The 26,027-nt window shown below is 54.8% G+C and overlaps 15 protein-coding genes across 15 annotated transcripts; 8 read left to right on the forward strand and 7 right to left on the reverse strand.

Annotated features, from left to right (window-relative positions):
• Positions 1-26: 26 nt before the first annotated feature.
• Positions 27-2,848, forward strand: BJX67DRAFT_376398 (uncharacterized protein; the record flags this gene model as incomplete). The annotated part of the gene is made up of 2 exons (XM_071031865.1): positions 27-442; positions 499-2,848. The coding sequence occupies 2 exons, from the start codon at positions 27-29 to the stop codon at positions 2,846-2,848; spliced, it is 2,766 nt and encodes a 921-aa protein (XP_070891571.1).
• A 274-nt stretch (positions 2,849-3,122) lies between these two features.
• On the reverse strand, positions 3,123-4,619 carry BJX67DRAFT_369211 (CRAL-TRIO domain-containing protein; the record flags this gene model as incomplete). Its single annotated transcript, XM_071030731.1, has 2 exons — positions 3,123-3,728; positions 3,786-4,619. 2 exons carry the CDS (start codon positions 4,617-4,619, stop codon positions 3,123-3,125), a joined length of 1,440 nt encoding a protein of 479 aa, XP_070891572.1.
• A 697-nt stretch (positions 4,620-5,316) lies between these two features.
• BJX67DRAFT_376400 (Zn(II)2Cys6 transcription factor) lies at positions 5,317-7,204 on the reverse strand (the record flags this gene model as incomplete). Its single annotated transcript, XM_071031866.1, has 3 exons — positions 5,317-6,222; positions 6,281-6,424; positions 6,482-7,204. The coding sequence occupies 3 exons, from the start codon at positions 7,202-7,204 to the stop codon at positions 5,317-5,319; spliced, it is 1,773 nt and encodes a 590-aa protein (XP_070891573.1).
• A 667-nt stretch (positions 7,205-7,871) lies between these two features.
• BJX67DRAFT_376401 (cell wall mannoprotein 1 family protein) lies at positions 7,872-8,681 on the reverse strand (the record flags this gene model as incomplete). The annotated part of the gene is made up of 1 exon (XM_071031867.1): positions 7,872-8,681. One exon carries the CDS (start codon positions 8,679-8,681, stop codon positions 7,872-7,874), a length of 810 nt encoding a protein of 269 aa, XP_070891574.1.
• A 1,531-nt stretch (positions 8,682-10,212) lies between these two features.
• BJX67DRAFT_339903 (ankyrin repeat domain-containing protein) lies at positions 10,213-12,611 on the reverse strand. The gene has a single exon (XM_071027717.1). The coding sequence runs from the start codon at positions 12,459-12,461 to the stop codon at positions 10,419-10,421; it is 2,043 nt and encodes a 680-aa protein (XP_070891575.1). The 5' UTR covers positions 12,462-12,611; the 3' UTR covers positions 10,213-10,418.
• A 499-nt stretch (positions 12,612-13,110) lies between these two features.
• On the reverse strand, positions 13,111-13,536 carry BJX67DRAFT_339904 (uncharacterized protein). Its single transcript, XM_071027718.1, has one exon. It carries the CDS (start codon positions 13,346-13,348, stop codon positions 13,121-13,123), a length of 228 nt encoding a protein of 75 aa, XP_070891576.1. The 5' UTR covers positions 13,349-13,536; the 3' UTR covers positions 13,111-13,120.
• Positions 13,537-13,970: 434 nt separating this feature from the next.
• Positions 13,971-15,848, forward strand: BJX67DRAFT_339907 (Zn(2+) transporter ZRT3). Its single transcript, XM_071027719.1, has 3 exons — positions 13,971-14,202; positions 14,253-14,383; positions 14,448-15,848. The coding sequence occupies exons 1-3, from the start codon at positions 14,148-14,150 to the stop codon at positions 15,636-15,638; spliced, it is 1,377 nt and encodes a 458-aa protein (XP_070891577.1). The 5' UTR covers positions 13,971-14,147; the 3' UTR covers positions 15,639-15,848.
• BJX67DRAFT_339909 (splicing regulator NSRP1-like domain-containing protein) lies at positions 15,843-17,419 on the reverse strand. Its single transcript, XM_071027720.1, has one exon. The coding sequence runs from the start codon at positions 17,364-17,366 to the stop codon at positions 15,963-15,965; it is 1,404 nt and encodes a 467-aa protein (XP_070891578.1). The 5' UTR covers positions 17,367-17,419; the 3' UTR covers positions 15,843-15,962.
• Positions 17,420-17,572: 153 nt separating this feature from the next.
• On the forward strand, positions 17,573-18,180 carry BJX67DRAFT_339911 (TRAPP subunit TRS20). Its single transcript, XM_071027721.1, has one exon. The coding sequence runs from the start codon at positions 17,649-17,651 to the stop codon at positions 17,889-17,891; it is 243 nt and encodes an 80-aa protein (XP_070891579.1). The 5' UTR covers positions 17,573-17,648; the 3' UTR covers positions 17,892-18,180.
• Positions 18,181-18,219: 39 nt separating this feature from the next.
• Positions 18,220-20,330, reverse strand: BJX67DRAFT_339912 (cysteine hydrolase family protein). Its single transcript, XM_071027722.1, has 4 exons — positions 19,836-20,330; positions 19,360-19,784; positions 19,178-19,309; positions 18,220-19,131 (listed from the first exon to the last, which is right to left on the reverse strand). Exons 1-4 carry the CDS (start codon positions 19,940-19,942, stop codon positions 18,629-18,631), a joined length of 1,167 nt encoding a protein of 388 aa, XP_070891580.1. The 5' UTR covers positions 19,943-20,330; the 3' UTR covers positions 18,220-18,628.
• A 1,069-nt stretch (positions 20,331-21,399) lies between these two features.
• nde1 (nuclear distribution protein NudE) lies at positions 21,400-23,189 on the forward strand (the record flags this gene model as incomplete). The annotated part of the gene is made up of 2 exons (XM_071030732.1): positions 21,400-21,636; positions 21,693-23,189. 2 exons carry the CDS (start codon positions 21,400-21,402, stop codon positions 23,187-23,189), a joined length of 1,734 nt encoding a protein of 577 aa, XP_070891581.1.
• A 22-nt stretch (positions 23,190-23,211) lies between these two features.
• Positions 23,212-23,656, forward strand: BJX67DRAFT_339915 (uncharacterized protein). Its single transcript, XM_071027723.1, has one exon. The coding sequence runs from the start codon at positions 23,360-23,362 to the stop codon at positions 23,600-23,602; it is 243 nt and encodes an 80-aa protein (XP_070891582.1). The 5' UTR covers positions 23,212-23,359; the 3' UTR covers positions 23,603-23,656.
• A 39-nt stretch (positions 23,657-23,695) lies between these two features.
• On the forward strand, positions 23,696-24,087 carry BJX67DRAFT_339916 (uncharacterized protein). Its single transcript, XM_071027724.1, has one exon. It carries the CDS (start codon positions 23,898-23,900, stop codon positions 24,072-24,074), a length of 177 nt encoding a protein of 58 aa, XP_070891583.1. The 5' UTR covers positions 23,696-23,897; the 3' UTR covers positions 24,075-24,087.
• A 553-nt stretch (positions 24,088-24,640) lies between these two features.
• BJX67DRAFT_376408 (uncharacterized protein) lies at positions 24,641-25,353 on the forward strand (the record flags this gene model as incomplete). The annotated part of the gene is made up of 2 exons (XM_071031868.1): positions 24,641-24,812; positions 24,905-25,353. 2 exons carry the CDS (start codon positions 24,641-24,643, stop codon positions 25,351-25,353), a joined length of 621 nt encoding a protein of 206 aa, XP_070891584.1.
• On the forward strand, positions 25,274-25,955 carry BJX67DRAFT_339918 (uncharacterized protein). Its single transcript, XM_071027725.1, has one exon. The coding sequence runs from the start codon at positions 25,714-25,716 to the stop codon at positions 25,900-25,902; it is 189 nt and encodes a 62-aa protein (XP_070891585.1). The 5' UTR covers positions 25,274-25,713; the 3' UTR covers positions 25,903-25,955.
• Positions 25,956-26,027: the final 72 nt, after the last annotated feature.

The following is a 26,027-nucleotide window of genomic DNA, read 5'->3' on the forward strand; positions in this document are numbered from 1 at the left end:
CAACCTTCAACCTTTCACCGTGGACCATGGCCGAGCTTGCTTCCCTGGGACTAGCGTGCAGTATCATTCAGCTCGTTGACTTCGGCAGCAAACTATTTTCCAAGGCGCGCAAAATCGCAAACTCCCCGCACAGCGTCGGCGACCAAGAAAATGAGCTTGTGACGATTGCCAAGGATCTGAAGGCTCTGGTACATAACCTGGAGCAGGATCCTGCCAGGGACAGTACCTTGAATGAACTTCGGCGAGCGTGCTGCGGGGTCGCCGATGAACTCATCCGGATTATCGAAGACTTGAAAGCACGGCATCCTGAGCCCGGCGGACGATGGGCGAGCTTCAAGCAGGCCGTGAGCCTTGTGCGGAAGGAAAAGGAGATTCAAGACCTGGAGATGAGACTCCAAAAGCTTCAGGCGCAAATTAGCACACATCTTATCACGACCCTCAGGTTAGCGATCAACGTAGCCCAGCTTTCAATGGGGTTTCCCTGCTGACATCAAATAGTTCGCAACAATCCTCAACCATGGTGTACATTAACCGTCTTATTGAGAGAACTACACGGTTGGAAATGAACACCGCGAATACCATTAACACACTACGGTTAGAGATACTTGACGCGCTCAAACGACGCCCAGAGGACGATTCCAGTCTGCCACTAACCACCGTGGGCGATAAACTAGCAGACCTGTCCAGGAGCGGATCGTCCTTGGAAAAACAGCAGAAGATACTCCAGAGCCTGACTTTCGACGCAATAGACTGGAGATACAGCAACATCAAGAAAGAGCACGAAGAGACGTTCCAGTGGATCTTCGAGGATCCTGAGACCGAGTTCATGGAGTGGCTGAAGAGCAGGAATGGAATTTATTGGATTGAGGGCAAAGCTGGAAGTGGCAAGTCCACGCTGATGAAATATCTGGTCAATATCGACCGCACTCGAGTAGCGTTGGAGGAGTGGGCTGGAGACCGCCAATTGTCGATGGCGAGCTACTTCTTTTGGGCCGCAGGCACCCCTCTACAGCGCTCGCAGGAGGGCCTTCTCCGGACTATTTTGTTTCAGGTGCTAAGAAAGTACCCGGGCCTGATTTCAGTCGTGTGTCCGGATCGATGGGATGCACAGGGGGGTTCTTACCCTGACAGCTGGCAGTATGGTGAGCTCAAGCGGACCTTGGATGCCGTCGCCAAGGAGACGTTGTTGCATACATGCTTCTGCTTCTTCGTGGATGGGATGGACGAGTTTCCCGGTGATCAACGAGCGCTTGTGCAGCTTATGAAGGATGTCGCCGTCTCTCCGTCCATTAAACTTTGCATCTCAAGTCGGCCCTGGAACGTCTTTATCAATGCATTTGAAGGCAGGGTTCCGCAATTGAAGTTGGAAACACTTACCAAGGGAGATATTCAGAAGTATGTCGAGGACAAGCTTAACAGCGCATTGTTAAGTGGGGGCCATGACCCCGAGGAGCAGCGCCAGATTGTGATCCAAATAGCTAGCAGAGCGCGTGGCGTGTGTCTTTGGGTTTACCTCGTCGTTGATTCCCTGTTAAGAGGGCTGGAGGAGGGGGATGATATCAGAGATATGCGACGCAGGCTTGACTCTTTACCGGACGACCTGGAGGAGTTTTTCAAGCGCATTCTCTCGAATGTTGACAAGGTCTATCGCGAACAGACGGCCAAGATTTTCCTCGTCATGATAGAGGCAGGCCGGCCACTTCCGGCCCTAGCATTTTATTTCCTTGAACAGGAGGAGATTGATAAAGAATATGCCTTGAACGCCAGGCTCGCGGAAATGTCAGCGGAGGATATCGACCAAATCTCAGAGAATATGAAGAAACGCATCAATGCTCGCTGCCGAGACCTTCTTGAAACAAAGAAAGATCAGTACCAAGTGTTGTTCAAACGATACCAGGTTGACTTTCTCCACCGGACCGTGCGAGATTTCTTCCTGGAAACCACGGCTATCGACGACATACTGAAGCCACAGATGAGAGCCAGCTTCGAGCCTTGCCTGTCATTGTGTCGAATGATTCTTGCCTTGTCCAAGACACTTCCACCAGGCGAAATGAAATTGAATCTTGAAATTGGCAGGCAAATGATGGAATACGCATTGAAATTCGAAACGAAGCACATCCGAGAGAACAGGCCACATCATGAGATGGTCAATGAGTTTAACCTTCTGGATGAACTCCAACGCGTTTGGAAGAAACAATCTTACGAGTTGCTACACCCGGGTTGGATAGGAAGGGCCGTGGATCTCCGCGACTCAATTCGTCACATTTCCGACAGGAATTTCATTGGATTCTCTGTTGAGGGGGGGCTTTTGCTTTACCTACGAGGCAGGCTCGACCGGGAGCCGAAGCTTTTGAACGGAACAAGCGGTCCTCTATACCTATTATACGCCTATCATGGCGTTGTTGCAGGAAGATCCGCACCGAATGCGCAAGGTCAACGACACGGAGGGATTGAGATCCTGCAATTCCTTCTCGAGCAGAAAGACCTGCACGCAAATGTACCGGTAGGAAGTGAGACGGCCTGGATTTTATGTGTCAAAGCAGCCCAGAGAGCTTGTTCCTCGACCGTCCATGCCCAGCAAGAATACATCTGCGATGTGTTGAAGCTATTCCTAAGAAATGGTGCGGACCCAAACGTTCGCTGGTCGGATTTCGGGGACTCGCGACCAGCGATCAACAAAATTCAGAACCTCTTCCCAGCTCACGCAGACGAGTTTGAGAACGCCGTAAACACGAAGCGCAAAAGCGCTCATCATGATGTACTACCAGCACCCGACCCACGCCCGCTGGAGCCCAGGAAAAAGTCCCCAATGCGGGCATGGATCCATCGGTTACGATCCAAGGACTAGGGTTAATAGAATAAGGTTTCCTTTAGAACGCATCTTTAAAAATAGTAAGAGTAACTAGAATAGTTCTCCACCGTTTAAAAATCTCGAGGCAGTCACCTGAGTGGCTTATGGCCTGGTCTGAGCATTCAAATCACATTCCAGGTCTATTCAGGCAAATACCTCTACTGTTGTGCAAAGGATGCAGAGACACACGTACACTCGAACTCGAACCAGTCGACGCAAGAAAGAAGAAATATGAAAGAAGAAACACGAAGAAGTAAACCTTGACAGAATCCTAATAATCATTCACCGTCCCATCCGGCGCAATCGCCCCCGTGCGGTCAATCAGCGCCCGCGCCCGCACATACGGATCCAGCTTCCAGTAGTTCGCCTGGAACTCCTTGATCACCTCGTCGCGGTGCTTCTTCGCTTCCTCCACAGCCTTCTCCTTCTCCTCGCCCTCTGTCGACTTGGACGAGGGCGAGGCAGCGGATATCCACGCGGCCGTCGCAGCAACAAGCTTCAGGCCGATCATCATGCGCTCGATCATGATCGTGTCGCGGGCCTCGCTGTCCTGCATCGTGGCGTTCTCGTCGTCCTTGGGCTCGAGGTAGCTGTACTCGAAGTCCTCGTCGCCGCCGAGCTCCTTGGGGATTTTGGCGCGCGGGATGAACTTGTCGAGGTCGTCGATGCTCTTGGTGAATTGCACCTTCGAGGCGACGACGGGGTCCATCCAGCCGTGGATGATCTTCCAGATGCCGGAGAAGATCCACGGGGCGTTGTGGATGAGTAGTCGGCCGAGGGACTCGGGGTAGTTTGCCTCGAAGCACTGGATGATGAACTTGACGGGGGAGTACTCCATGTTCGAGAGCGAGAAGCCCGTCATGTCGAAGAGGATGGTCTACACGCAGTCAGTACAGTTCACATTCACAATCACATTCAGGGTTGAGAGACGCACCCCCGTCTCAACCGGCGGCGCAACCAGAATGCGCGTCGACTCGATAACATGCACGATATACCGCTCCAGCGCCGCCTGGCTCTGCGCCCCCGGCTTATGCAGCCGCACGCGCACAATATTCACCGGCCTTCCCTCCCGATCCAGTCCATGCAAATAACTCTTCCCCATCTCCAGCTGCATAATAAAGTCCTTCCCCTCCTTGCGCTCCGCCTCGCTGAGCCCCTCGTCCCTCGACCGCCGCCACGCATCCAACTCCCCGCGCGGGACAACATCCTCGTCCACCTCGAAACTCTTCCGCCACAAGATCGCATTCGCCATCATCCCAAACGCCCGCGGGATATCCCACTTCCGGGCGCGCAGGAACCGCAAAAGCAGCGTGTCCGGGTGCTCCTGCTTCACCATCTTCAGCAGCGCAACGCACATCTCCACGGGGCTCATCTTGACCAGGATCTTCTCCATGGCTTTGAGCTCGGCGTCGTGCACGCCGGCCTTGCGGAGGTCCGCGAAGAGCCGGTCCAGCTGCGGGCGGGTGACTTTTTCGCGGGACAGCTCGGAGAGCAGGGCCTTTGCGGAGGCGGTTGCGCCGTTCGCGACGGCGGGGGAGGAGGCGGCTTCGCCGCGGAGGGCGGCGAGGATGCCGTTTGCGGTGGGCTCGCCGACGTTGGCGAGCAGCTTGAACAAAGTGGTGGGCCCGCCTTCGGGGAGGGGCACGTCGTAGACGGTGGAGAGGAGCGAGGCGACGGTGGTGAAGAGGAGGGTCCAGAAGTCGCGCAGTTTGGCTTCCTCGGTGGGCGTGAGGTTGCCCACGTAGCCGGTTGTGGGGAGGACTGCCATGCTGACAAGGTAGGGGGTATGGGGTAGGGGGTATTGAAGACGAAGAGGAGAGGAATGAACGAGATCAATAATCATCAAGAGGGAATTATACACTCTTTTAAACACTTTAAAGTGTGTTCCTGACCCGCGCGTGGCTGGTTCCACATGAAATCTCCGACGCCACCTCCAGCTGCAGCCTCGGCCTTCCCCCCCCGCAACCTTTGCCTTTCACAGACACCTCCGAGGTGGAACCGTCAAGCTCATCCAGGATTTCGTCAATGAGGATGAGAATCAGAGGAGAGAAGAGAAGAGGAGAGGAGACAGGGACAGGAACAAGAGAAGAGGACTGAGTGGATGATTGAGCTGAATAGACTCCCTGTCTTCTTGTGAACTCTGCTTCATCGCGACCGAGTCTGTCTCAGAGTCTCACACAAGACTCGAATCAGACAAGAAAAGAAGACCCGTGCGCGTGGGGAATTCTGGGAACTCCGGAGTTCTCCAGAGTTCTCCAGTCTCCAATCTCCAGCCCCAAAGTCAGCCTGTGCGTCACAGAGCCCCAGCCTCGGCCCGTTGAGGCTGGGACTCGGACCCCAGAGATTGAGCCCTGAACATCATGAAAATTCGAAATAAAAAAATAATAATTCTTAAAAACTGGATGTTGTATGACACGCTCAATATTAATTTCCAACGCCGATGCACCCTCCCATGCAAATCATTTTCATTGACCCCTACCCATGGAACTCCACGCCCCCACGAGAATGCGATTATGCCTCGCCCTGTCCGTGTCCAGAAACACAAACCCTCCCTCCGCCGTCTCATCCAGGTCCTCAAACAGCCCCGCCTCGATGTCCAGCATCTCAATGATCGCAAACGCCTGGTCGATCCCCATCCCGTGCCCGATCACCTTCAGACACTCCACCACCCACCGTCGGATCGGGTGGGCCTTGCCCTCCGTGCCCGCGACGATCGCCAGCGGCATGAGGAGCAGCATCCCGCCAATGTAGGTTTGCGAGGCCGGGATCCCGCGGTGCTCGCCGGCGCCGTTGAGGCTGTCCGCGCCGAAGTGGTACGGGGCGCTGGCGCAGATGTCCTGCGCGAGGTCGCGCGAGGTGCGGCGGAGGGAGACGATCTGGCGCTGTAGGTCCTTGGAGTAGTAGGAGTAGGAGTAACTGCCCTCGGACGAGGGGCGGAAGAGCTGGCGCAGGCAGCTGAGGATGATCTCGCAGAGCATGATCCGCGCGCAGCGGTACTGGTTCCATGTGTGGCAGACCCAGAGGTCGTGGTAGAGGTGGTAGCGGTTGTTGTAGAGCGGGGGTTGGTGGGCGGAGGTGCCCATCCAGTAGTTTGGGGCCGGGTGTTCGATTGTAGTGTAGAGGAACTGGGACGGGGCCACGGCAATCCAGGCGATCAGGTCTGCTTCCATGGAATACGCTCTGGAGAGGATCTCCCTCGTGTCTGTCAGGATGCCGCCGAAGATGTCTGCGCGGAGGTTGGCCAATTGCCCGATGATGTAGATGACGCGGTCGCAGTGCGCCTCCATCTGCGGCCGGAGGTACATGGCGAGCTTGTTGCACTCGAGAAGCGACCGTGGGACGCGCAGTCCTCGCTGGACGCAGCTTATAATCTAGAGAACCTCTCGTTAGTTCCCTCCGAGGCCGATTGGTTCGGTGATAGAAACTCACAATCTGGAACCGCAACTGGATAAACAGCTTGAGCGCCTCTGCATCCTGCAGCTCCTGCTGCCCGCGCAGCTCGAGCAACGCAGAAGCACCATAGATATGGCTCGTCCATTTCTCCATCGTGCCCAAGTCCCGACTCGTAACGACCTAGAATGCATCAGACCTGACGACAGGAGTATACCTAGGTAGACGCGGCCAACGCACCTCGAAAAGCGCAAGCAACAGCACAGCCGAGAGCGTCGCATTCGCCCTCGACTGCTGCTCATTCGAGACCGCTCGTGTGAGCAGCCCCAGCGCCCGGCTGTACTCCTGCGACGCGGTCTCCCGCAGCGGCGCAGACTGCCGGACCCGCGCCAGCATCGCCGTCCCCAGGGACACGATCCCCGCTATGCGAGCCTGCTCGCTCAGCGGCATGTTCGTCTGCGCCAGGATCTCCGGGTCGAAGTCTATCACGAACAGCGCCCCGGGCCACGCGCTATGTCGCAGGAACCAACTGATCGCTTCCGCCTGTGTCGGTTGGTACGACGGCTGCAGAGCCGGGCTGTGGCTGCTGCTGCTGCTGCTGCTGCTGCTGCTGCTGTTGTCCTCGGACGACTCCGTTCCAGGCGACCAGGAAAGCGATTTCCCCGCAGGCGTCGCGGGCGTCGCGGGCGTTGCCTCGCTGCTGTGTGAAGAAGCGGCCGCTCGCGAAGACCTCCGCGGCGGTGGTGGACCTTGTGTTCTGGCACCTGCAGCACTCCGCTTCGTCGCCTTCTGGATGACCCGCTGGCTTTCGTCTCGGAACATCAGAGACAGCGTGTCGCGGTATCCAGGACACACTCTGTCTCCCGCCGTACACTGCGAGCACGCCGGCCGGGCCTGGTCGCACCAGATCTTGCGCGCCCGGCAGGCGTGGCAGCCGCCGCTCGGCTTGCCGCAGTAAACCATCGAGAGGAAGCGAAGTCAAGTAGTGCAGTACGGATTAATTTGCACGCGGACGTGTCTGAACAGGGGAATTCTTCTCTGAGGAGGGCTGTAGGTATGGGGCATGTGGGAACAGGAGACTGGGGTCGAACGGTGCCCGTGGCCAGTGCGCTTTTTCCCCTGTCGAAATAATTCGTCGTGTGCTGCTGGAGGCCTCCCCCCCCCAGGGACCCCTCGCTATCCAGGCCTAATCTGGAAAGGTTCGATGCTCTCGTCGCCAATAACAATGCCTTGGAGTCGAGGAGATTCCCCCCGCAGCCCACAGTTCTCGACTCCCCCGCCAACAGATCTGGAGCTGGGAGCCGAATCTCGGCTGTCTCCTCCTGGTCGCTGTCGACTTCGCGGATTGTCTCAAGCTTCACAATATAAACTGAAACCCGTGGACTTCTGTCCCAATCCCCTCTTTCGATCCCGAACTTGGTCTCGCTAAAGCTCTTCTCGTCCAACTGCTGTCACTCTACCATTTTACACTGTTACTCGATCCAAGATCTCGAATTATGCACTAATCTTATTCAAACTCACTCTACAGCCGCAACATGCGGCTGAGGTTCAAAGAAAGTTAACTTGACACAGCACACCCTTCACAACATCAATCCCGCCCTCGCAGATCGTACACTCTCTATACCGTCCCTTACAAGGCAACAGCCACAGCAGCGGCAGCAAGGATGTTGCCAGCCATGCTGAAGCCCACCTTTCCAGCGGCGCCAGTGAAGACCGGAGGAGCAGGAGTCGGGGAGCCGGTAGGTTCGGAAGTCGGGATGACGGGAGTCGACGAGGTTTCCGTGGGCTCAGGAGCCTCAGTCTCGGTGGCAGTCTCGGTGGCAGTGGCAGTGGGCTCAGGCTCAGTTCCAGTTCCAGTGGAGGTGGGAGCGGGAGCACCGCCGTCGCCGCCATCAGAGCCGCCATCGCCACCCTCAGGGACATCCTTGTACGCGTCAATACCCTTCTGGATGGCCGCGGAGATCCCAGCAGAGAGCTCATTGGCAATGTCGGTCAGGGCGTCGGGGACCTTGCTGGTGATGGCGTCAGCGAGCTTCTGAGCAGCGTCGTACTGGTCGTTCAGGGCGGTCTTGACGGTGCCGCCGGCGCCCTCGGAGACCGCCTGCTCCTTCTTGGAGATCAGGTGCTGAATCGTGGTCTCGACCTGGTCGGTGAGGTCCTGGACGGGGCCCGTCAGGGCCAGGGCGTCGGCGTTGGAGAGGTCCGGGCCGCTCGAGACGGTCGAGGCGCCGTCGTTGATTGTCGAGATGAGCGAGTCCGAGGCCGCCTTCACCTTTGAGTAGTCGCCGCCCGTCCACGAGGTGATTGCGGAGTCGAGCGTCGAGACCTTGTCGCTGATCTGGGCGATCACGTCGGTGGCGTCGGCGCGCTTCATGAGTGAGGGGGAGGCCGAGACGGCCCCGGCGACGAGGGAGAGGGAAAGCAAGCCGGAGAACTTCATCGTGACGAGCTGCTGCTGCGATGAGAAGATTGAAAGCAGATAACTCTTGGAAAAGTTCTGTCAGAAAACAAGCAGGATTGTAGGGCGAAGTAGGGCTCGGGATTGGGGGGGGGGCATGTACTTATAGCAAAATCGCCCCATCCACATGGACACCCCCCAAAGCCAAAGCCGAAATGAGCAGATTCCCCTGCCACGATCAGCAATTACGATCAGCACCGCCTGAAACTAGCGAGTAACAACGAGTTTCGTGATCGCTGCCTTGCACCGGCACGGACTCGTTTAAGCCCTCCAGCCTCGGAACAAGATCCTGGGAGGGGGATCTCATCGCATCTTCATTTCCCCAGACAAGCACGCCCTCAAGATCTCCATGCTCATCGTCTCTTCCTTCCCTAGCACAAGTCCCGCTGGCTGCTGGCGCGTCTTTCCACCCCAGGCCTGCAGCCGCGAGGCTGGGAGTTCACCTCGTTTCTCGGTGGCCCCCTGTGATATACCAGGCCATGCAATGTCACAGGGCCGCAGGGCCGCCGCAGGGCCCCAAGGCCAATCCCAATCTCGATCTAGACGCACCTGGTCCGAGTCCTGGTGGCGTCAGCATCAGCTTTCGGCCGTGATCTCCTAAATAATTAGTTGCGCTCTCTGCGGTTTTGGCCCCGGTTGAGTAAGTGTAAGTGGGCCCCCCGGACAGGACAGGACAGGACGGGGTCGTCCCGGGACGCGTTATTCGATGCTCGTAGTTACAGTATGGGGCGGGGTGTTGACTCCGATCTCGGTACATGTACTGTTTCACTCGTGCGCTCACGCTGAGACATGCATCCGTCATAGACGGGTGCAATGACGAGGATTCGGCGGGTGAGTTTCAGGACACCCTCTGGGGTTCCATATCGGGATTGTCAGGGCCCGGGCTCCTGGGGGAGGGAGGAGGGGGAAGTAACTCGAGGTCTCTCCCGTCTGGCACTCCCTTGTTAACTATTTATTATCTGTACGCCGGCTATGTCCACGGGTATGCATGCCGTGTTCTATATTTGGCAGGGTATTTTTGGCACCTCACCTGCACCTGCATTAACACACCACACTACGGGCCGGGGGACGCACCCGCAAGCCTTGAATGGACATGCAATGCTGCGACGCACCATGTGCCGAACTTGAGTTCCTGGCACTCCTCAGGGGAAACCCAGTTTCAGGATGCAATGATATAAAGTAGATACGATTGGTTTCGAGCAGAAAGTATCTGTTGTCTTCTCTTCGCTTCGCTTCTCTTATATATCACTATACAACTGGACCATTGCGGTATAACATGCTGGAGGACGGGTCATACAGGTCAGGGCTTGGCTGTCCGTGGACATGGAGTCTTCCGAGGATGTCTTAACTTATGCTTCTTTTAGTTAGGAGAGTTTGCGTTTATCATAGCTCAGTAATCTCATACAAGCTTCCACATACGGCCCTGGCCATTTCTTCTTTCGTAGCTGTAGAGGGAAGCAAGCCTCGTGTTTGAGGGTTAGTTTCTACACTTTCTGGGCTTTTCTAGCTGTAGTGCATTTATATCTGGGGAGGTTATTCACTTTGGGAAGTGGTAACAACAGGTCAGTCAGTCCTATCTCTATATCGTATATCCTGTATCCTACTGCAGGGCCAACCATATTGTCAGTCAAACGCACAGATCACACAGAGAAAACCATATATCTCCAAACAACAGAACTCCATCAGTCACACAAGAACCTGCATAAAGAATCAGTCAGATTACAGACCAGTAAGACGGGAAGAATAAGGCGGGTGTATCGCAGCGCCCGACTTGCGAGCGGACAACTTCTCAAGTATATCCCTGGGAAACCGAAACCGCGAGTCCTTGGCATAGTCCAAGGCCGTTTTGCCGCTCCTACTCCTGCGCGCGAGCCGAACCCGCCCCGTCGCAAGCAAGGCACGCACAACCTCGACGTGGCCCTGGCTAATGGCCAGATGCAATGCGGTGTGACGCTCGTGGACTGTTAGCTCGTTGACATCGAAGAACGGCGCGAGCGCTCGCACGATATCCACGTAGCCCTTCTTGACGGCGTGGATGAAGAGATTATCCTGGTGTCGGTGGTAGTCCAGCTCGGATTCGTGGCGCACATGGACCAGCTCGTGGGGGCTTGCGTCTGCCGCGAGGAGGCAGCGGACGACGTCCGGGTGGTTGGCGTGGACGGCTAGGGTCATGGCGGTCTCTTGGAGCGCTGACTTGTAATGCGGATCTACGTTCTTGTCGAGTAATGCCCGCACGAGCCTGACGAGGCCAACTTCGGCGGCCATCATCAACGGCGTCGAGTCCATGCCTTCTTCTTTCTCGGGTGATACGCCCCATTTCAGCAGCTCGAGGGCAATCTCCTCCTGCCTTGCGGTTATTGCGGTGGTCAAGAGCCGGGAGGTTTTGCGCTCCGATTCGAATATATTGCTGCGTCGTAGGAGCACGCGTACTATTTCGAGCTTTCCCCTTCCTACCGCAAATCGCAAGGCAGGAAGAAGTATCACAGGGGCATCCTCCAACCCACTCTTGGATGAAGGCGTATCGGTGGCCTCTTCTGGAACCGATTGTGAGCTTTCCTGAGCAGGACTCCATATCTTGTCCAGGAGCAAGCTGACTACAGTAGCCGACTGGCAATCGACCGCGTTAAGAAGCAACGATCGCAAGGATATACCATCTAGTCTCGTGGTCGTAGTATGTGGCAACAGAAGACGAACGGTTTGCTCTGTCCCTCGACGGATGGCAATGTGCAACGCGGTACGGCCCCCTTGGGAGTTATTATCGTAGTTCGAAACGTGCGGGATAAGAAACTCAATGGCGTCGTCCTTTCCAGCCTCGGCTGCCGCAACGAGCGCAGTCCTACTCTCAACCTCGCAGTTTGGATCCACCTCGTCGAGCTGTAACAGGTCGCGGAGCAGGTGAATATCTCCCACCGCGGCTGCAGCACAGAATAGAATATTGGGGTCCGAGCAGTGGAGACTGGAGAGCTGAGACTTCCAGGCCTGAAGGACCTGCGCAAGACTAAGTGGCCAGGTGTTGGCAAAAGCACGGCGTACAAGTTCCAAGCCTGAATCCTTGGTGATGGTAGCTCCTGCGTGTAACAGACACCTGACAGTCTCATACGGGTCTCCATGTGTATCTTCCAAGGAAGCGAGCAGTGGTGACTGTCCATCGGGACTGACAGCGTTCACATCAGCACCCCGAGACAGCAAAAAGTTAATCAGGCTGGGGGAATTAGCCCGCGCAGCCAAGATGAGTGGCGTTTCCCCGTTATCATTCGGCTGATTCACATCCAGCCCCAAATCCAGAAGAAGTTCAGCATTCAAGGTAGTAGCCGCCGAGGCAGCCCTCCGACAGGCGTGATGAAGGAAGTTGTTCCCATTCTGGTCGACCTGGTTGATGTCCAGCTCATGCTTGACCAGGATCTGAGCGGTAGCGAGGCGGTCAGGTTTCCCTCTGCAAAGGATGGAAAAGTTGGCGATAAAGTCGGATGATCCCAGTTTTGCTCCCGCGGCTGTGAGTATCTCTACAACCTTCGTTTGGTTGTGCATCACCGCCACTTCCAGAGGCAGAAACGAGTGACCCCTGGTAACTGGGGGGTTGGGCGAAACCCCAGCATCGAGTAAGCTGGCCGCCAGTGATGTTTCTCCCTTGATGCAGGCGTAATATAGAGCCTCAGCCCCCAAGTCTATGTTCTTTGCAAAAGTAAGTGAGTTGAATTGAAATAGATAGATGAGCGCTTGGGTTTGGTTCTTTCTGCAGGCCCACCTCAGCACACGGCGCATGTCGGCAGGGGCCAATGTGTAGAGGGCCTGTAGCGAGATTCGAAGAGATGTTTTCGACGTCCTGACAAACGACAACAGGTCCGCCGACTCGACATATTTAATGATCTCTAGCACGAGCTCTTCCGGGAGATCGAACAACGCACAAGCAGCAGCCATGATGGAAGTGAGCGAAGGATGCCAAGTCCAGAATTGGACGCGGCGTTGGCGCTTTTTATGCCAGGCGGAAAGGCACGACTCTGTCCTACCACAGCGGATGCGTGCATAATTCCATCAGAAGACTGTCTCGGTATCTTCAAATTATACAGGTAAGCTCTATAATTCTGGTTACACTCCTCGTTGGAGGCTCCCAGACCAGGAAGAGAGAAGAGAATATCAAAGTATATCCACTCAGCATCCCGCTAGGAATCTCCCCTCAACCCTAGTAAACGCAACATGACCCGGCAAAATAGTTCACTTTCTGCGCAAACATTTGATACCCGGGAGCCTCTCTTTCGCCCACCGTCCTTTGTCTATCCCGGTCAGATGTGAGGGAGCTGGTTAGGAGGGTACTGTCGCTTACCCATCTCGATCCACAAACCATTCAGTGTCCGCGCATGCTCAGCAGCAATTTCGTCATGTCCAACCTGCTGCGCGTAATATTCTTCCTTCCAGTCGTCGCTCTATATCTGTCTGCCTCCCGCACTGACATAGAAGTACCGCGCCGGGTCCCCAAAAAACGGCCAAAATGGATTTGGTGTGTCGACAAGGGCTGCCACCCACTCCGGACGAAAACTAAACAACATCTCAATCGTACTCAGCAACAAAAGCAAGTGAACTACTGTCGGCCAAAGTCGTGGATCTTGTGTCTCCAAGAGCCGGAACCCCAGACAGGCAATATACTCAATCATGGTCTCAATGTTACTTTCGGGATTGAAGCCCGGTTTTTGTCTCTACGCCGCACTCAGGTTTTCTAGCTCTTCTCGTGTCCACTATTCCTGCTCTTTTTGCTTGCTAACCGTCGTGGCAGGCACAAGGTCATCCAAGCAGGAGGCAGGCTCGATAACAGTCACAGGCGAGTTTTTTTTTTTTTTTTTTTCTTCGAATAGCTCCTCTTCCGGCGAGCCAACGGTAAGTTGTAAATCATGAAGAAAATGTTGACGGTAAGGAGACAATGCAAAGCCAATGCAATTGCAGTGTTCTCTCCAGACAAGTCGATGAGGGCAGATGATGCGTCAGAGGTCCGTAAAATATCCGCCTGGAACAGGACCCCGACCGCTTGCTTTGAAATCTGACTGGAATGACTGGTCAAGGATTGTCAGAGGTTGGAGATCCTCTTCTTCTTTCAAGAGCTTCTTTGACAGGAAAGCAGTATCAACGATATCTAGACAATAATCAGACAAAGATAGACCAGGTACAAAGAGAGGGCCCTGGGAGGAGCCAGCCGAGGCCGGGCCGCGAAGATCTCCCCATGGTGCACAAGGTTAATCCCCAGGGTCCTCACTTAGTCCTGCTCGTAGTCTTATAAGTGTCAGACACCCCACGGGGGCAGCCAAACCCATTATTATCGAAGACACTGAGTGTCTACTTCGACGCCTTGGATTGAACCGACAGAACCGACACTTCGGTGATTATCTAAGATCGCCGTCATCTCTCGAGCGTGGGATCTGCTCTCCCACTTCCTTTCGCCCCAAATCCCCAATCGACTCCATGGCTGCCTCCAACGACCTTCGGGGCTGGGTGATGAGCGCCGTCTCTGGCGCAGGTGAGTTCCTTGATTCTGAAATGACACACGGGGAAGCTGACGATGTTCAGCCTGCGTCCTGGGGTCGTCCGTCATCTGCGTCGATCTTCTCGTCCGCCGCTTCTCTCCGCAAAGCGACTTCCAGATCGCCCACAGCAATGGCTTCTTATCAGCGTCTCTCTGCCTGAGCGCGGGTGTAATTGTGAGGATATACCCCATTTCTGTCTTTTGATGACTTCATGACTTGCCGGACTGACATGACCCAGCTTTTCACCTCGCTGTACAGCATGCTCCCATCTGCCCGCGAATACCTCGAGAAAGCTGGCTGGTCCCCCTCACATTCTTCATACGCTCTTGTCGGCCTCTTCATCGCCGGTGTGATCGGAATTCGATCTCTTTCTGCCCTTCTACACAAGTTCCTTCCGTCTCATGTGGTGGATTGTGCCCATACCCACGGGCAATCGCCACCCCGCGATCGCGCCGATCTCGAGAGCGGGCACACCACGCATGCTCCCTTGACCTCTCACAAACCCAACCGATTCTCTGAGCGCACTCCCCTCTTACCTCGATCCCACAAGTCCACGCCGGCAGTAACTGGACTGCCGGTGACGGAGCGCCATTTGAATGGGGCTTCCTGTAAGGGTCCAGAACCGTGGCGGGTCCGCCTAGGGCGTCGTTTGAGTGGTTTTATTGGGGGTCCGAAATCTCACTGCGATGAGAATGGCCCTTGCTACGGCTTTTCGCAGGCCTGCGGCGATGAATGCACGAAGGTGCTTGTTCGGCCAGCAATTACAACGGACGATGCTTCCGACACAGACATCCCCGCGCCCGGTCACTCACCCGACATATCCAGCTCCTCCTCACAAACCGATCTGCTGGACGGTCCTTGTTTGTCACCAGAGCTCGAGGAGCAATCCAAACAACCCCTACCCGGCTCTCAACACCATCATCACGTCCCTCAAAACGCATTCCTTTCCATTGGCCTTCAAACCTCAGTAGCTATTGCTCTACATAAGCTACCCGAAGGCTTCATTACGTACGCCACCAACCATGCGAGTCCGACGCTAGGAATGACCGTATTCCTAGCTCTTTTTATCCACAACCTCAGTGAAGGCTTCGCCATGGCGCTACCTCTTTATCTCGCGATAAACTCTCGCGGCTGGGCTATGTTCTGGTCCAGCCTTCTCGGCGGAATTAGCCAACCTGCCGGCGCGGGACTGGCAGCATTGTGGATCTGGGGTGCCGGGAAAGCGGGAAGCGGGGCTGGTGACGGCCAAACCGAGACATCGTGGGCTGTTTATGGATGTATGTTTGCTGTTACCGCCGGCGTTATGACCTCCGTCGGCTTGCAGCTCTTCACCGAAGGCTTAGTCTTGACGCATCAGCGGAACTTGGCCATTGGTTTTGCTATTGGAGGGATGGGCCTAATGGGCCTGAGTTTCGCCTTGACGGCTTGAGGCAGGATAACGGCGTTCTATTTTTGTTTCTCGGTTTCAGGTGGGTATTTGAAAAGCTACGCAGCGTGATGCATCTTTCTCTGGAGTTATCCTTAGGTTTAGACTTTGCAACGAGTGACGGCACCATGCTTATGACTGGATTGTGTCTATACAATCCACTGCTTACATAGCTTACGGCAGGCTTGGCCTCAATATAACTGTTAATCAAGATCACGGAGATAAGATATTCGCTTTTATCCAGTATGTGCAAATCACCGCCAACGCCTATGCAGTCCAGTATACTACAACAGGTCCCAGTCAGGACGAAAAAGACAAAGAAGCGTGTTACGAGCCCTTCGCAGCCGCCTCTCGCTCCTTCTTGCGAGCCAAGTACCGCTCGCGTGCGCTCGATACCTCCGTAGCCGATTTCTGGCTCCGACTGCGCTCCGCAATCTCCTTCTGCTTCGCTGCCTCCGCCTCCTCGCGTTGTCGCTCTTGCTCCTCTAGCTGTGCCGCGATCATTTCAGTCTGACGGGCACGCTGACCCGCGCGTCCACCAGTGCGTACAGGTTGGTGCTTCGCTGTGGAAGGAACGCCAGTGCCAGGCTTTCCGGCGGTAGAAGGAGCAGCCTTCGGTTTTGGCGCTACGTTCAACCCTGCCGACAGTAATTGCCTCTTGTCAACGACCTGCCCATCGTCGTTGACAGCAATATGGGCGCCCCGTGCGTTCAATTCCGCCGCTATTTGTGCCTCCGTCTTCTTCTCCTCCTCTTCCGTCGGCGGCACTTCCCCACCTTCCTGGACCTTCTTCGCCGCCTCATCCGCGGCCTTCATAACAGCCTCATGCTGCTCCTCTCCCCTACTCAACAAGTCCCGATAGAAGCCCACCATTCCAGACCCGCCATTCTTCCTCCTCCGCTCCTCCTCCGCTGCTTCCCGCGCCTTCTCCTCCTCCTCCACACGCCGCAGTTCCTCCTGCTGAGCCTTATAGGCCGACGTCACGAATTTCTCCTTATCCGCGAACTCATCGCCCTCGGCTTCCCGCTCCTTAGCTAACAATCTATCCCGTGCACGTAGTTGGTCCCGCTTTCGGATCTCCGCGCTCCGTAACAGGGACGTCATGTATCGCGGTACGTTATTCCCTTCTCCGTCGGTCTCCCCGTTCTTCTTTACCGGCTTCGCGTGTAAACTCTCGTAGACGGCGTCGTAGGAGTATATCGAGGGGTCGAGATCCTGTGCTTCTGAGGCGTGTTTCTTGTTACTGCGCATTGCGGAGAGATTCGTGTACTCTCGGTTCGATGGGGCCGGGGCGCCGTTTAGATTCAGTCCATACTTCGCTCCTCCATTCGCCCCATCTAGTGATTCCACTGGTGCATTCTTATTCCCCTTTGTATTATTGTCTTTCTCATCCTCATCGTCATCATCCGCAAATATAGACGCCTTACTCAACGGCTTGATCTTCGGCTTCGCGCCCTGACCCAGCGGAATAGCCTTGCGCTTCGTAGGGCGATCGTCGGAATCGGAGTCGAGCCGTGTGGATTTCGAATTCGTCCCCGCAGCTGGATGATCTTGCTCTTCGCCAACGCCCCCTAATGTCGAGATCTCAGTCTCATTCCCTGCACCGCCCCCGTGCTCATCGTCGTCCGAGTCGGCGTCAAAAACGCCTTTCTTGCGCTTCTGGCTCGTTCCGCCGAGCGGGTTCGGTTTCTTTGCGAGGTTCAGGCCGTAGGAGAGTTTTGGCGGGGGCATTATTCTCTTCTCCTCAATTTATCGGCCTTCCGGTATAATAGCTCGAGTTGAAATGTGAGCTTTGAGGACGGTACGTTTGAGCTTTGCTGCGGTGGGCGACGGGGCAGCCAGTCTCCACGTGATCTTATCAGCACGTGATATTTCTTCTCCGCGCCGCGGCTTGGCTTCCGTGGGTCGAGTGCTCAATAAACAAACCACCTCGCTACCTCCGCTCCGCTCCCCTCCATCCCCAATTGATCCCCCAACCCAAGGCCCAGGAAGACACCAGGCAAAGGGACGAAAATGTCCTACTACTTCACCATTCTCTCCCCGACAGATGTCCCCCTCTTCAACATTGCCTTCGGCACCTCGAAGTCCGGCGGCGACGGCATCGCCCGATTCCGCTTCCCGGATGCAGCCCAGAACACGTACATGACGCAGTTCATCATCCATTCGAGTCTCGATATGCTGGAGGAGGCGCAGTGGATGACGGGGAATATGTACCTCCCCCCACCCCCCCCTTCTTTTCCCCTTCTGTGCATTTGATTTGTTCCGGAGCTCGCTGTATAGAGAGAGAGAGACAGAGAGAGAGAGAGAGAGAGGAGAGGAAAGCTAATGTGCTGTGTGATGCTGCGGACAGGTACCTAAAACACATAGACACATACCCCCCAGCCTCAGCATATATCTCCGCCTTCCTTACCCCCTCCGGAACGCGCTTTGTCCTCCTCCACCAACCGCCGCAGCCGAATCTCCCTTCTTCTTCGTCAACGACACCCGGCGGCGCAGCGGGGAGCATGAGCATGAGTCTTAGCGCGAGTTCGTTGTCCACAGGCGGTGGTGGTGGCGGGGGCGGGGGGTTATTCGGGGGATCCGGGGGCTCGGGCGGTCGCACGTCGAGCAGTTCGATTGCGGCGAATCCGACAGCGCCGCAGACAGAGGAGGCGGTGCGGCAGTTTATGAATGAGGTGTATGAGGGGTATGTGAAGACTGTTATGAGTCCGTTTTATCGGCGGGGGATGGAGATTCGGAGTCCCGTGTTTCGGGGGAAGGTTTCGGCTGCGGGGAGGAAGTGGTTATGATTTTGAACTTTCTTGCTTTGGCCCTTTTTTTTTATATATATCTCTTTAGCTGGAGCTTTTTAGGGTGGCTTACAGGCGAGGCGTTTGGTGGATGGGTGGGTCTTCTTGATAGATTCTTTACAATGGTTGCATTGTTTGCCTTGAATACATTGAGACGCTTAACAAGAGAATCGTTTGTCTGGCCAGAAGTTGAACATCAGATCATCAAACTGTCATCTGAGGAGCAAGCTTCTTTACAGTGACGGCCTTGAAATTTTCCACAGCATGTACCACGTCGTCCAGTTTTGCTACCGCACCAAAGATCCCTCCCTCCATTTTCACGGACTCTATCGTGCCCACGTGGAGAGCCGGCTCGCTGGCCGCGGTCCCGTCCTCGAGGACGACACAGTCGAACCCCCGGTCGTTCGCCTCGCGCATCGTCGTGCTCACGCACACATCTGTTGTCACGCCTGCAATTACAAGATTTTTGACTCCCTTGTTGCGGAGAAGAAGCTCAAAGTCCGTGTGCGCAAACGCTCCGCGGCCAGGCTTATCGATCACGGGTTCGCCCGGAAGAGGGTACAGTTCGTCGACGGTATCGTGCCCCATTTCCCCGCGGATTAAAAGGCGGCCGAGAGGGCCGGCAGAGCCAATCCCTAACCCTGATGGGTTATTTCGGGACCGGTATGCTTCTCGGGTTGAAAGGGTGGAAAGATCAGGTCGATGTCCTGTCCGTGTTAGTGGGAGGAAAGATAGACTTGGTGGGGTTCATACCTTCGCGTGTATGGTATATCGGAAACCCAGCGGACCGGAATGTGTTTAAAAGACGTTGAAGTTTCGGAATCAGCGCCTGCGCAGCTGATATGTCGTATCCCTGGAAGTCCATGTATCCACCTGACGCGCAAACTGTCGCAAGTCAGCTACATTTCCCTAAAGGTAGGTATGGTAGCACCGACAATCCTTTTGCATATCGATTATTACCAGCGCGGTGGTGTACGGTGTGAGAGTCGCATCATGCGGCCAGTCATACGGGACAGCGGCAACCTGGCCCTTGCGGACCTTATGATGTGGAACTTGACGCGGCTTCTCAATGATAGGGCCATGGTTGTGCGTGGGGTTCATGACGGTCAGCGTCCAGATGCCAGGAGTTCCAGCTGCAACTAGCATGAACGGACAGTCCATCAAGCGGGAGGTTCGCCTCCGCTTTCTCGTCTCTTCCGTAAGCCCATTTCGCGGACGGTAATGCCCACCTCGATCACAGCGTAGCCAGACCTTGGCCGTTCGCCCTGGCTTCTTCTCGGTGGGTGTACTAGATGACTTCACGACCACATTGTACCCATGGGCTTTTGCATGCGCCTGCACCGAAGCGAGCAGCGACGTTCTGGAGAAGGTGAGTGGGTCGGACTGGTGAACCCAAGAGGTAGATACTTACTTGTCTGGAAATGTCCCTTCTGGTGGTGGCAAGAGCTGCATTGACATCTCAGGTATGTCTTGAAGGTCACTCGGCGCATCGAGATTCAGATCGGTTGGGTCTGCCATGATACAGTCTGGGACGATGCCCCGCAAACAAAGGGACTGGTGCAGAGGTCACCATTAGCATTGCCGGCGTCATTTCCAGTAAGAAATCTCATGCAATTCGCAAAGATTGAGAGATGAAACAAGAAGACATCCTTCGCAGGGTTGGGCATCGGGTGCGTGGAAGCAATGCCCGCAATATTGACCGGGAGGCCGAGCTCATCTCGTGCGTGGTTATAGCCGACACCACGGTGAGATGGGTGGACCAGAACCCCAGCGATCAAGGATGTCGATCAACAAATGAGCAGTACTCACCAGAACAATCGAGAAAAGGATATCCTCCGAATGCTATCCTAGATTGAAGACTCAAACGCCTGTCTGGATGATAGTTCTAGCGACAAGAAGCATCGCTGCAAGTGTTGGCGCGAGGCTGGAGTGAGTGAGCAACATGAACTGTGAGTGTCCGATGGGCGTCACGTGGTAGCCCGTGACTTTCGGCGGTCTCGAGGGACAACACCCAGCATTTTTCTGTGGCAATATCAACAACAAAAACAAAGTGAAATGGATTACTGTATGTTATCATGTACTCAATATAGAAACTAGGACGTGTATGATTATTCTTGAAGCGGTTATACAAGTGGTTAGGACGACCCCCTCTGAACTATTGACCTCCTTAAGAGTAGAAAATATATGTAGTTACAGCCGCAATACCGGCCCTTGTTGACCCAGCCCCTTCAATCATTGGCTTCGTAATCCAGTCTATCTGAGCAAATATTTCAACCTGACCAAGGAAGGGGTCGCCAAAAGGCAACATGCTTCTCTCCCATGCTCTTTTCGCATTCCAGCAGACTTGATGCCTGACGGAGCCTGAAGATAAACAAGAACCAGCTAAGTCGCATTGGGCTTAGGGGGATCTCCGTCAGTCACCGCCTGGAGCCTGAGAGTTAAGGGAGACTACCCTAATACGGTTAGCCCAGTCTTGTTCCAATGTTGTTCCCGTGGTCACAGCGCATCCACATGGATCCCTGGTGGTGCATCACCTCTCCTTCCCCCCGATATCGTCAACAAACCCCCTCTCCCACTACCACAACTCCCCTCTGCCCTCTGTGAGGGATGTGCCCAAGGTAAGTCAACTTTACGGCTGTGTTCCTTTGTTTTCCATATTCGATTTCTTCGCCACCTTCTGCTTCGCCACCTGTCGCTCTGAATCGATCATCGCAATCCTGAGTCTGCGACACCGCCTCGGCCCCTCCAACCACCGACCAGTCCACGCACCTTTGTTGATACACCGCAATACTCTGCATTTTTGCATACTGCGTTTATGGTTTTGTCCGGCCGTCTCTTCTCCATTTCAATTAAATCTGTTTCCTAAAAAACCTCGTCAACTCTATTCTTTTATATCGCCAATCGAATCGTGAGATCTTCTGCCCGGACCCCTGGAACGTGCGCCCCCTTCACCAGCGTCGCCTGGTGCGGGCATAATGCCTTCCGCCGATGAGCCTTCCTCATCCCGCACCAATGGATCTAGCTCTCGGTCGGACCAGCTTGCGCACTACAAATCTCAGTATGAGCAGCTTGAGTCTGAGTTGGCGGACTTCCAGGCTTCCAGCCGTGAACTGGAGGCGGAGCTAGAGAGGGAAATCGAGGCATCCGAGAAGCGCGAGCGACAGTTGAAGGAGAAGGTGGATAACCTGAAATATGAGGTCGATGAATGGAAGGTGAGAGCTCTCCCTGCTTCTTCTAGTTGGCGCCTGACTGATGGTGTTGCCTCTAGTCCAAGTACAAGCAATCAAAGTCGGAAGCAAGCGCTGCCCAGAACACGCTACAAAAGGAAATAACCTCCCTGCGAGACACAAATAGGACACTACAGCTGAAGATAAGAGATATCGAGGTTGCAAACGATGATTACGAACGACAAGCCCGCCACACAACTTCATCCCTGGAGGATCTGGAGTCCAAGTTCAACATGGCTATTGAGAGGGGAGTTCTTCTGGAGGAAGAGATACGGGTTGGCGAGCAGGAGCGGGAGGATCTGCGCATACAAAACCAACGGCTTCGCGATGAGTTGAATGAGCAAAAGATCGAAACGGAAATCTTCCAGGAGAAGCTCCGGAATGGTGGCCGACGCCGTCGACCAGCGCCTCTGAATCGTAGCCCATCTACGCCACACACACCCGAGATCCCCGACCACTCTCCCGGAGCACCGACGGTGTCCTCACCCTTGTTTACTACACCGCCGACGAAACTGTCACTGACGCTGGCTTCCGCGACTGCTACACCACCATCGCCGCCTATGTCTGAGACTTCAAGCAGCATGCGCAAGTCGTTGAACGCCACCCCCGGTTTTCCCTTGCAAAAGGCGTCAGCGCCCGAATCGTTTTCCCGGTCATCGTACGGTTCCCGGCCACAGCGATTTTCGACTCACTCTCGGGCTACCTCCTTCGCCTTCAGCACTGGCCGTTCTACTCCCTCGGTCACCGGTCGTCCCAGCCAACCGAAGCTGAATAATAACAACACAAACCGCCCATCCGGAATACCTAAGTCCGGTTCGCTGTATCAAATTCGTGGCCTTATTGGCAAGATGCAAAAGCTGGAAGAAAGGGTGCAGTCCGCGAAATCTAAGCTACCCCCTCCTTCTGAAACTGCTTCACGGGCGTCATCCCGCTCGAATTCTGTAATGGGAGACAGCCCGGTCCCCTCAACTCTCACCATGCGACGGGACCATCGCAAACGCCTGAGCGGTAGCAGCTTTTCCTCGTCCATTAACCAGGGCGAGGGAACCCCTTCCTATGTCACATCCAGTCGGCCATCCTATGGAACGAGAACCCAAGGCGATAGCCGCCCGAGCAGTCGGACGAGCTTCTCCAGCTCCTTCAGTCACAGCACACATCCGAGCGTGGCGCCTTCCACTCGTCCGGAGAGTCGACAGAGCCGCACGAAGACCCCGCTGGGCCACTACTCCACTAACCCGACGACCGAAAGTCGGCGCCCACGCTCGTCGCTTAGTAACCCGGCGGGACAATCTACACCAGTCAACGGTATGTCTCATATCGATGAGGCTGAAGATCTTGCACAACAAATGTCTGCGCGCGCGAAGATCGGCGAAGCCCGCCCTACCCGCCTCCCGTCGTTTTCCACCCCTACTGGCCTCAAGAAGCGAGCGACTAGCGGTGTTTCGGGGATACCAGCGCCTCGGAGCATACGCCGGGAGAACACCATGGGCCCGCCCACTACTAAACCGAAGGCCGGTGACCTGGGCGAGACGTTTTAGCGTCGTGCTCGACGTCTCGGTGGATTTGATTACATTTAACAGTTGGCATGCTGTTCAAACCACAATGAACTGTTGATGATACGGGCTTGTTCTTGGAGCACTTCTTCTGATTTGAGCCGGTTATTGATTCTATTGGGGAACCCCAGTCTCGGAGTACCTTGGAAGGCTTTATGCATAGATTGGAATCTCGATATACCGCCACGCCTCTGTACATTTGGAGACTTGTCTATCTGAGTGGGTGGTACATACGTTTTACATTGCCGGGGATGAGAGTCCCATCGGCGTCCAAGCTGTTTCTCAGCACTTACTCTTTCTTTGGGTCATACCTGGTCCTGTGTATTGTTGTCTTTGGCGTTATAATACCCAGTGATCTTGGAATTCAGTATCTACTTGATTCTCCAGGTGTATTGTAGCATTTATAGTAACTTCGATGACTGGTGATCTCAGCTCATAACCCGTAACTGTCTCCTCTATTATAAGATACTTCGAGCTTCACGGGCGTCGGGCTTTGGCGAATTCTGGTGACCCAGTTCAGTTCAGATGTTCTCGTCTCGAGGCCGGCCCGAGACGAGCCACGCCAAATGAAGAGTAACCCGATCAACGTTGGGTGATCCTCGTGTTGGTTCCTCGTTACTTCGCGTCCACTATTCGGCGGAAGAGACATTCAATCGGCGCAGGGTTGCCATTTCGTCAGGCGTTTCATGGAACATGGCTTGTTCATGCCAAGGAGGGCGATGTGACAGAGGCTGGCCCCGGCACCCTCTCATGGGGATTCCGAAAGTAGACTTCTCCACACTCCCCTTAGAAGACGAGGAATACGAAAACAGCGACCGTGGGCAGCGACGAGACGAGCGTGCGAATTGGAAGGTGACTTTCAAGCTCTAGAAGAGGACACTTTTGGCGGCTGTGAACACTTTTACGAGGTTGGCGATGGCGAAGTTTTTTTCTTTGGCGCGTGGGCATCTTCTACTTTGATCTTCGTTGATGTTCTCTGTTTGAGCTTGAGGGGCTGTTGCTGATTTTTGAGTTATCTATAGGATATGACCAGGGGATGATGGGTGGGGTGAATGGTTCCCACTCCTATCTTGAGGTTATGGGCCTTGGGTATATGGAGCATGGCGAGGCGATCGTTACAGGGTTGTTAACGCCTTCCGCGAATGAACTACGACTCGCTGACAGGTGTGAATGGGGCAAGGCTCCTTCATGTAGGAATCACCTATCCAGAGCTGGACGGGTATTGCAGGCGTCACGATGTATGCGCCAAGTACCTATTTTATGCATCCCTGCCATTCGGATTTATGCGGGAACTGACGCCATGCAGCAATATTCAAGATCGCAGGGTTCGGCTCTCAAAAGTCCATGTGGATTGCTGGGCTGAACAATATCTTCTATACCTTTGCGACAGTGATCTGTGTCTTTAGACTTGATCGTATCGATCAGCGTTGGACACCATGGTGGGGAGCAGCAGCTCAAGCAGTCGCTATGTTCTTGGCTGGAGGCTTTTCGGTCTGAATGCGTCCACCGGGAAAGAGGGCTGGGGTATCGCTGCAACTGCGATGGTTTACCTGTACACATTACACTTTCCCTGCCATTTGTCTTTGACGCACTGGGTGAGAAGGCAATGTACGTGTTTGGGGCAGTGAGCCTGATCAGGAAACCCATCGGGACGTGCGGACCGTGCTCTTCAGAGCTCCGAAATGCTGACATCAAATGAGTATGGGTTCTCCATCCGGAGTCCAGCCAACGGACATTGGAGGAGATCGGTCTCATCCTTGCAGCCGATTCACCCTGGGTCTGGACTGCGGGATCGAATTTCCATATGCTCAAGGAGGCAAACCCTGCGTTTGAGCTTGCGAAGGCTACCTCATCGGAATATGATGCTGATAACGCACAGCTGGAGCGTTCAGTGCGTGCGCAAGAGCAGGTTGAGACTTGTGAGAGCTCTCCGAAACCACCGGCCCTGGGGCGCTCGGAGTCCAGCCTTGAGAGGTCCCTTGCGACTAGTCTCGATGGGGCTAGCTTTCCCTCGCGATTTGCTGAGGGTTCCAAAAGCCGGGCGCCCCAACGTGAGGATGATTTCCAAAGGCGATTATTGGTGGAATACTTACCCGGTGCCAACATTGGCCGGAAGCGGTTAGCGCCGCAGGCCGGGCTGACGGGCTGAGACAGGTATCGTGTAATTTATTACGGGCTGTCAACTAGGGAATCTTCCGTGGTTTGGCGGACGATTTGGGGGGAAGTTTGGGAGCTTGCGACAAATCGACGGTCTGGTAACCGGAACATAAAAATGTTTTTTTTTTTTTTTTAATCCTTGGAAAGAAGAGCCGTCGGAGTAGCTTTTCTGCTCGGAGTATTCGGAGGGTCAGTTGAGCAAAGCCCGGCAGGGTGCGGTAAATGCCGAGATGGCCCCAATCCAACCCTCCGGATGGTGATCATGATAATCATGCGAATGGATGTGAAGAGTGCCATTGACATTCCGTTCTCTCAGAGAGAGTTTTGACTGATAGAGTGCGAGTGTAATTCAATGGCAGGCGGCTTGGACAAAGTCACTCTTTTGCCCGGAGTAATACTCGGGATCATCATCCATGACACCTCGTATGAGGCTGTATTGATTATTGGACGGCGATCCAAGGACGCTTCCACTGCCAGGGAAAAAGTGGTGGGAAGAGCGTCATGGGCGGCCCAACAATGGGGTGGGATTCTTCAAATCTGAATTCTGGCCGGACTCCGGATCACTGATTCTTGAATACCACTGGCGTATCCAAATTACGTTCCTGGATTGAGCTCCGGTCTTTTTCTTCCTTTTCTTTTCTGCGTCTCCTCTGTATCATCATCCTA

This window comes from Aspergillus lucknowensis (assembly GCF_044049455.1).
Source record: "Aspergillus lucknowensis strain CBS 449.75 chromosome Unknown BJX67scaffold_1, whole genome shotgun sequence".
Lineage (NCBI taxonomy): Eukaryota > Fungi > Ascomycota > Eurotiomycetes > Eurotiales > Aspergillaceae > Aspergillus > Aspergillus lucknowensis.

Bases quoted from the DNA above. Each gene is read 5' to 3' on its own strand.
- BJX67DRAFT_339912 (XM_071027722.1), bottom strand. From the start codon at position 19,942: ATGGCAGACCCAACCGATCTGAATCTCGATGCGCCGAGTGACCTTCAA. The intron at 19,310-19,359 runs GTCGGTGCTACC...GACTTGCGACAG, and splicing joins AATCGATATGCAAAAGGATT to TTTGCGCGTCAGGTGGATAC. The intron at 19,132-19,177 runs GTATGAACCCCA...TAACACGGACAG, and splicing joins GATATACCATACACGCGAAG to GACATCGACCTGATCTTTCC.
- BJX67DRAFT_339918 (XM_071027725.1), top strand. From the start codon at position 25,714: ATGGCAGGCGGCTTGGACAAAGTCACTCTTTTGCCCGGAGTAATACTC.
- BJX67DRAFT_339907 (XM_071027719.1), top strand. From the start codon at position 14,148: ATGGCTGCCTCCAACGACCTTCGGGGCTGGGTGATGAGCGCCGTCTCT. The intron at 14,203-14,252 runs GTGAGTTCCTTG...GACGATGTTCAG, and splicing joins GAGCGCCGTCTCTGGCGCAG to CCTGCGTCCTGGGGTCGTCC. The intron at 14,384-14,447 runs GTGAGGATATAC...GACATGACCCAG, and splicing joins GCCTGAGCGCGGGTGTAATT to CTTTTCACCTCGCTGTACAG.
- BJX67DRAFT_339915 (XM_071027723.1), top strand. From the start codon at position 23,360: ATGCATAGATTGGAATCTCGATATACCGCCACGCCTCTGTACATTTGG.
- BJX67DRAFT_339916 (XM_071027724.1), top strand. From the start codon at position 23,898: ATGGCTTGTTCATGCCAAGGAGGGCGATGTGACAGAGGCTGGCCCCGG.
- BJX67DRAFT_339904 (XM_071027718.1), bottom strand. From the start codon at position 13,348: ATGATTGAGTATATTGCCTGTCTGGGGTTCCGGCTCTTGGAGACACAA.
- BJX67DRAFT_339909 (XM_071027720.1), bottom strand. From the start codon at position 17,366: ATGCCCCCGCCAAAACTCTCCTACGGCCTGAACCTCGCAAAGAAACCG.
- BJX67DRAFT_339911 (XM_071027721.1), top strand. From the start codon at position 17,649: ATGTCCTACTACTTCACCATTCTCTCCCCGACAGATGTCCCCCTCTTC.
- BJX67DRAFT_339903 (XM_071027717.1), bottom strand. From the start codon at position 12,461: ATGCGCCGTGTGCTGAGGTGGGCCTGCAGAAAGAACCAAACCCAAGCG.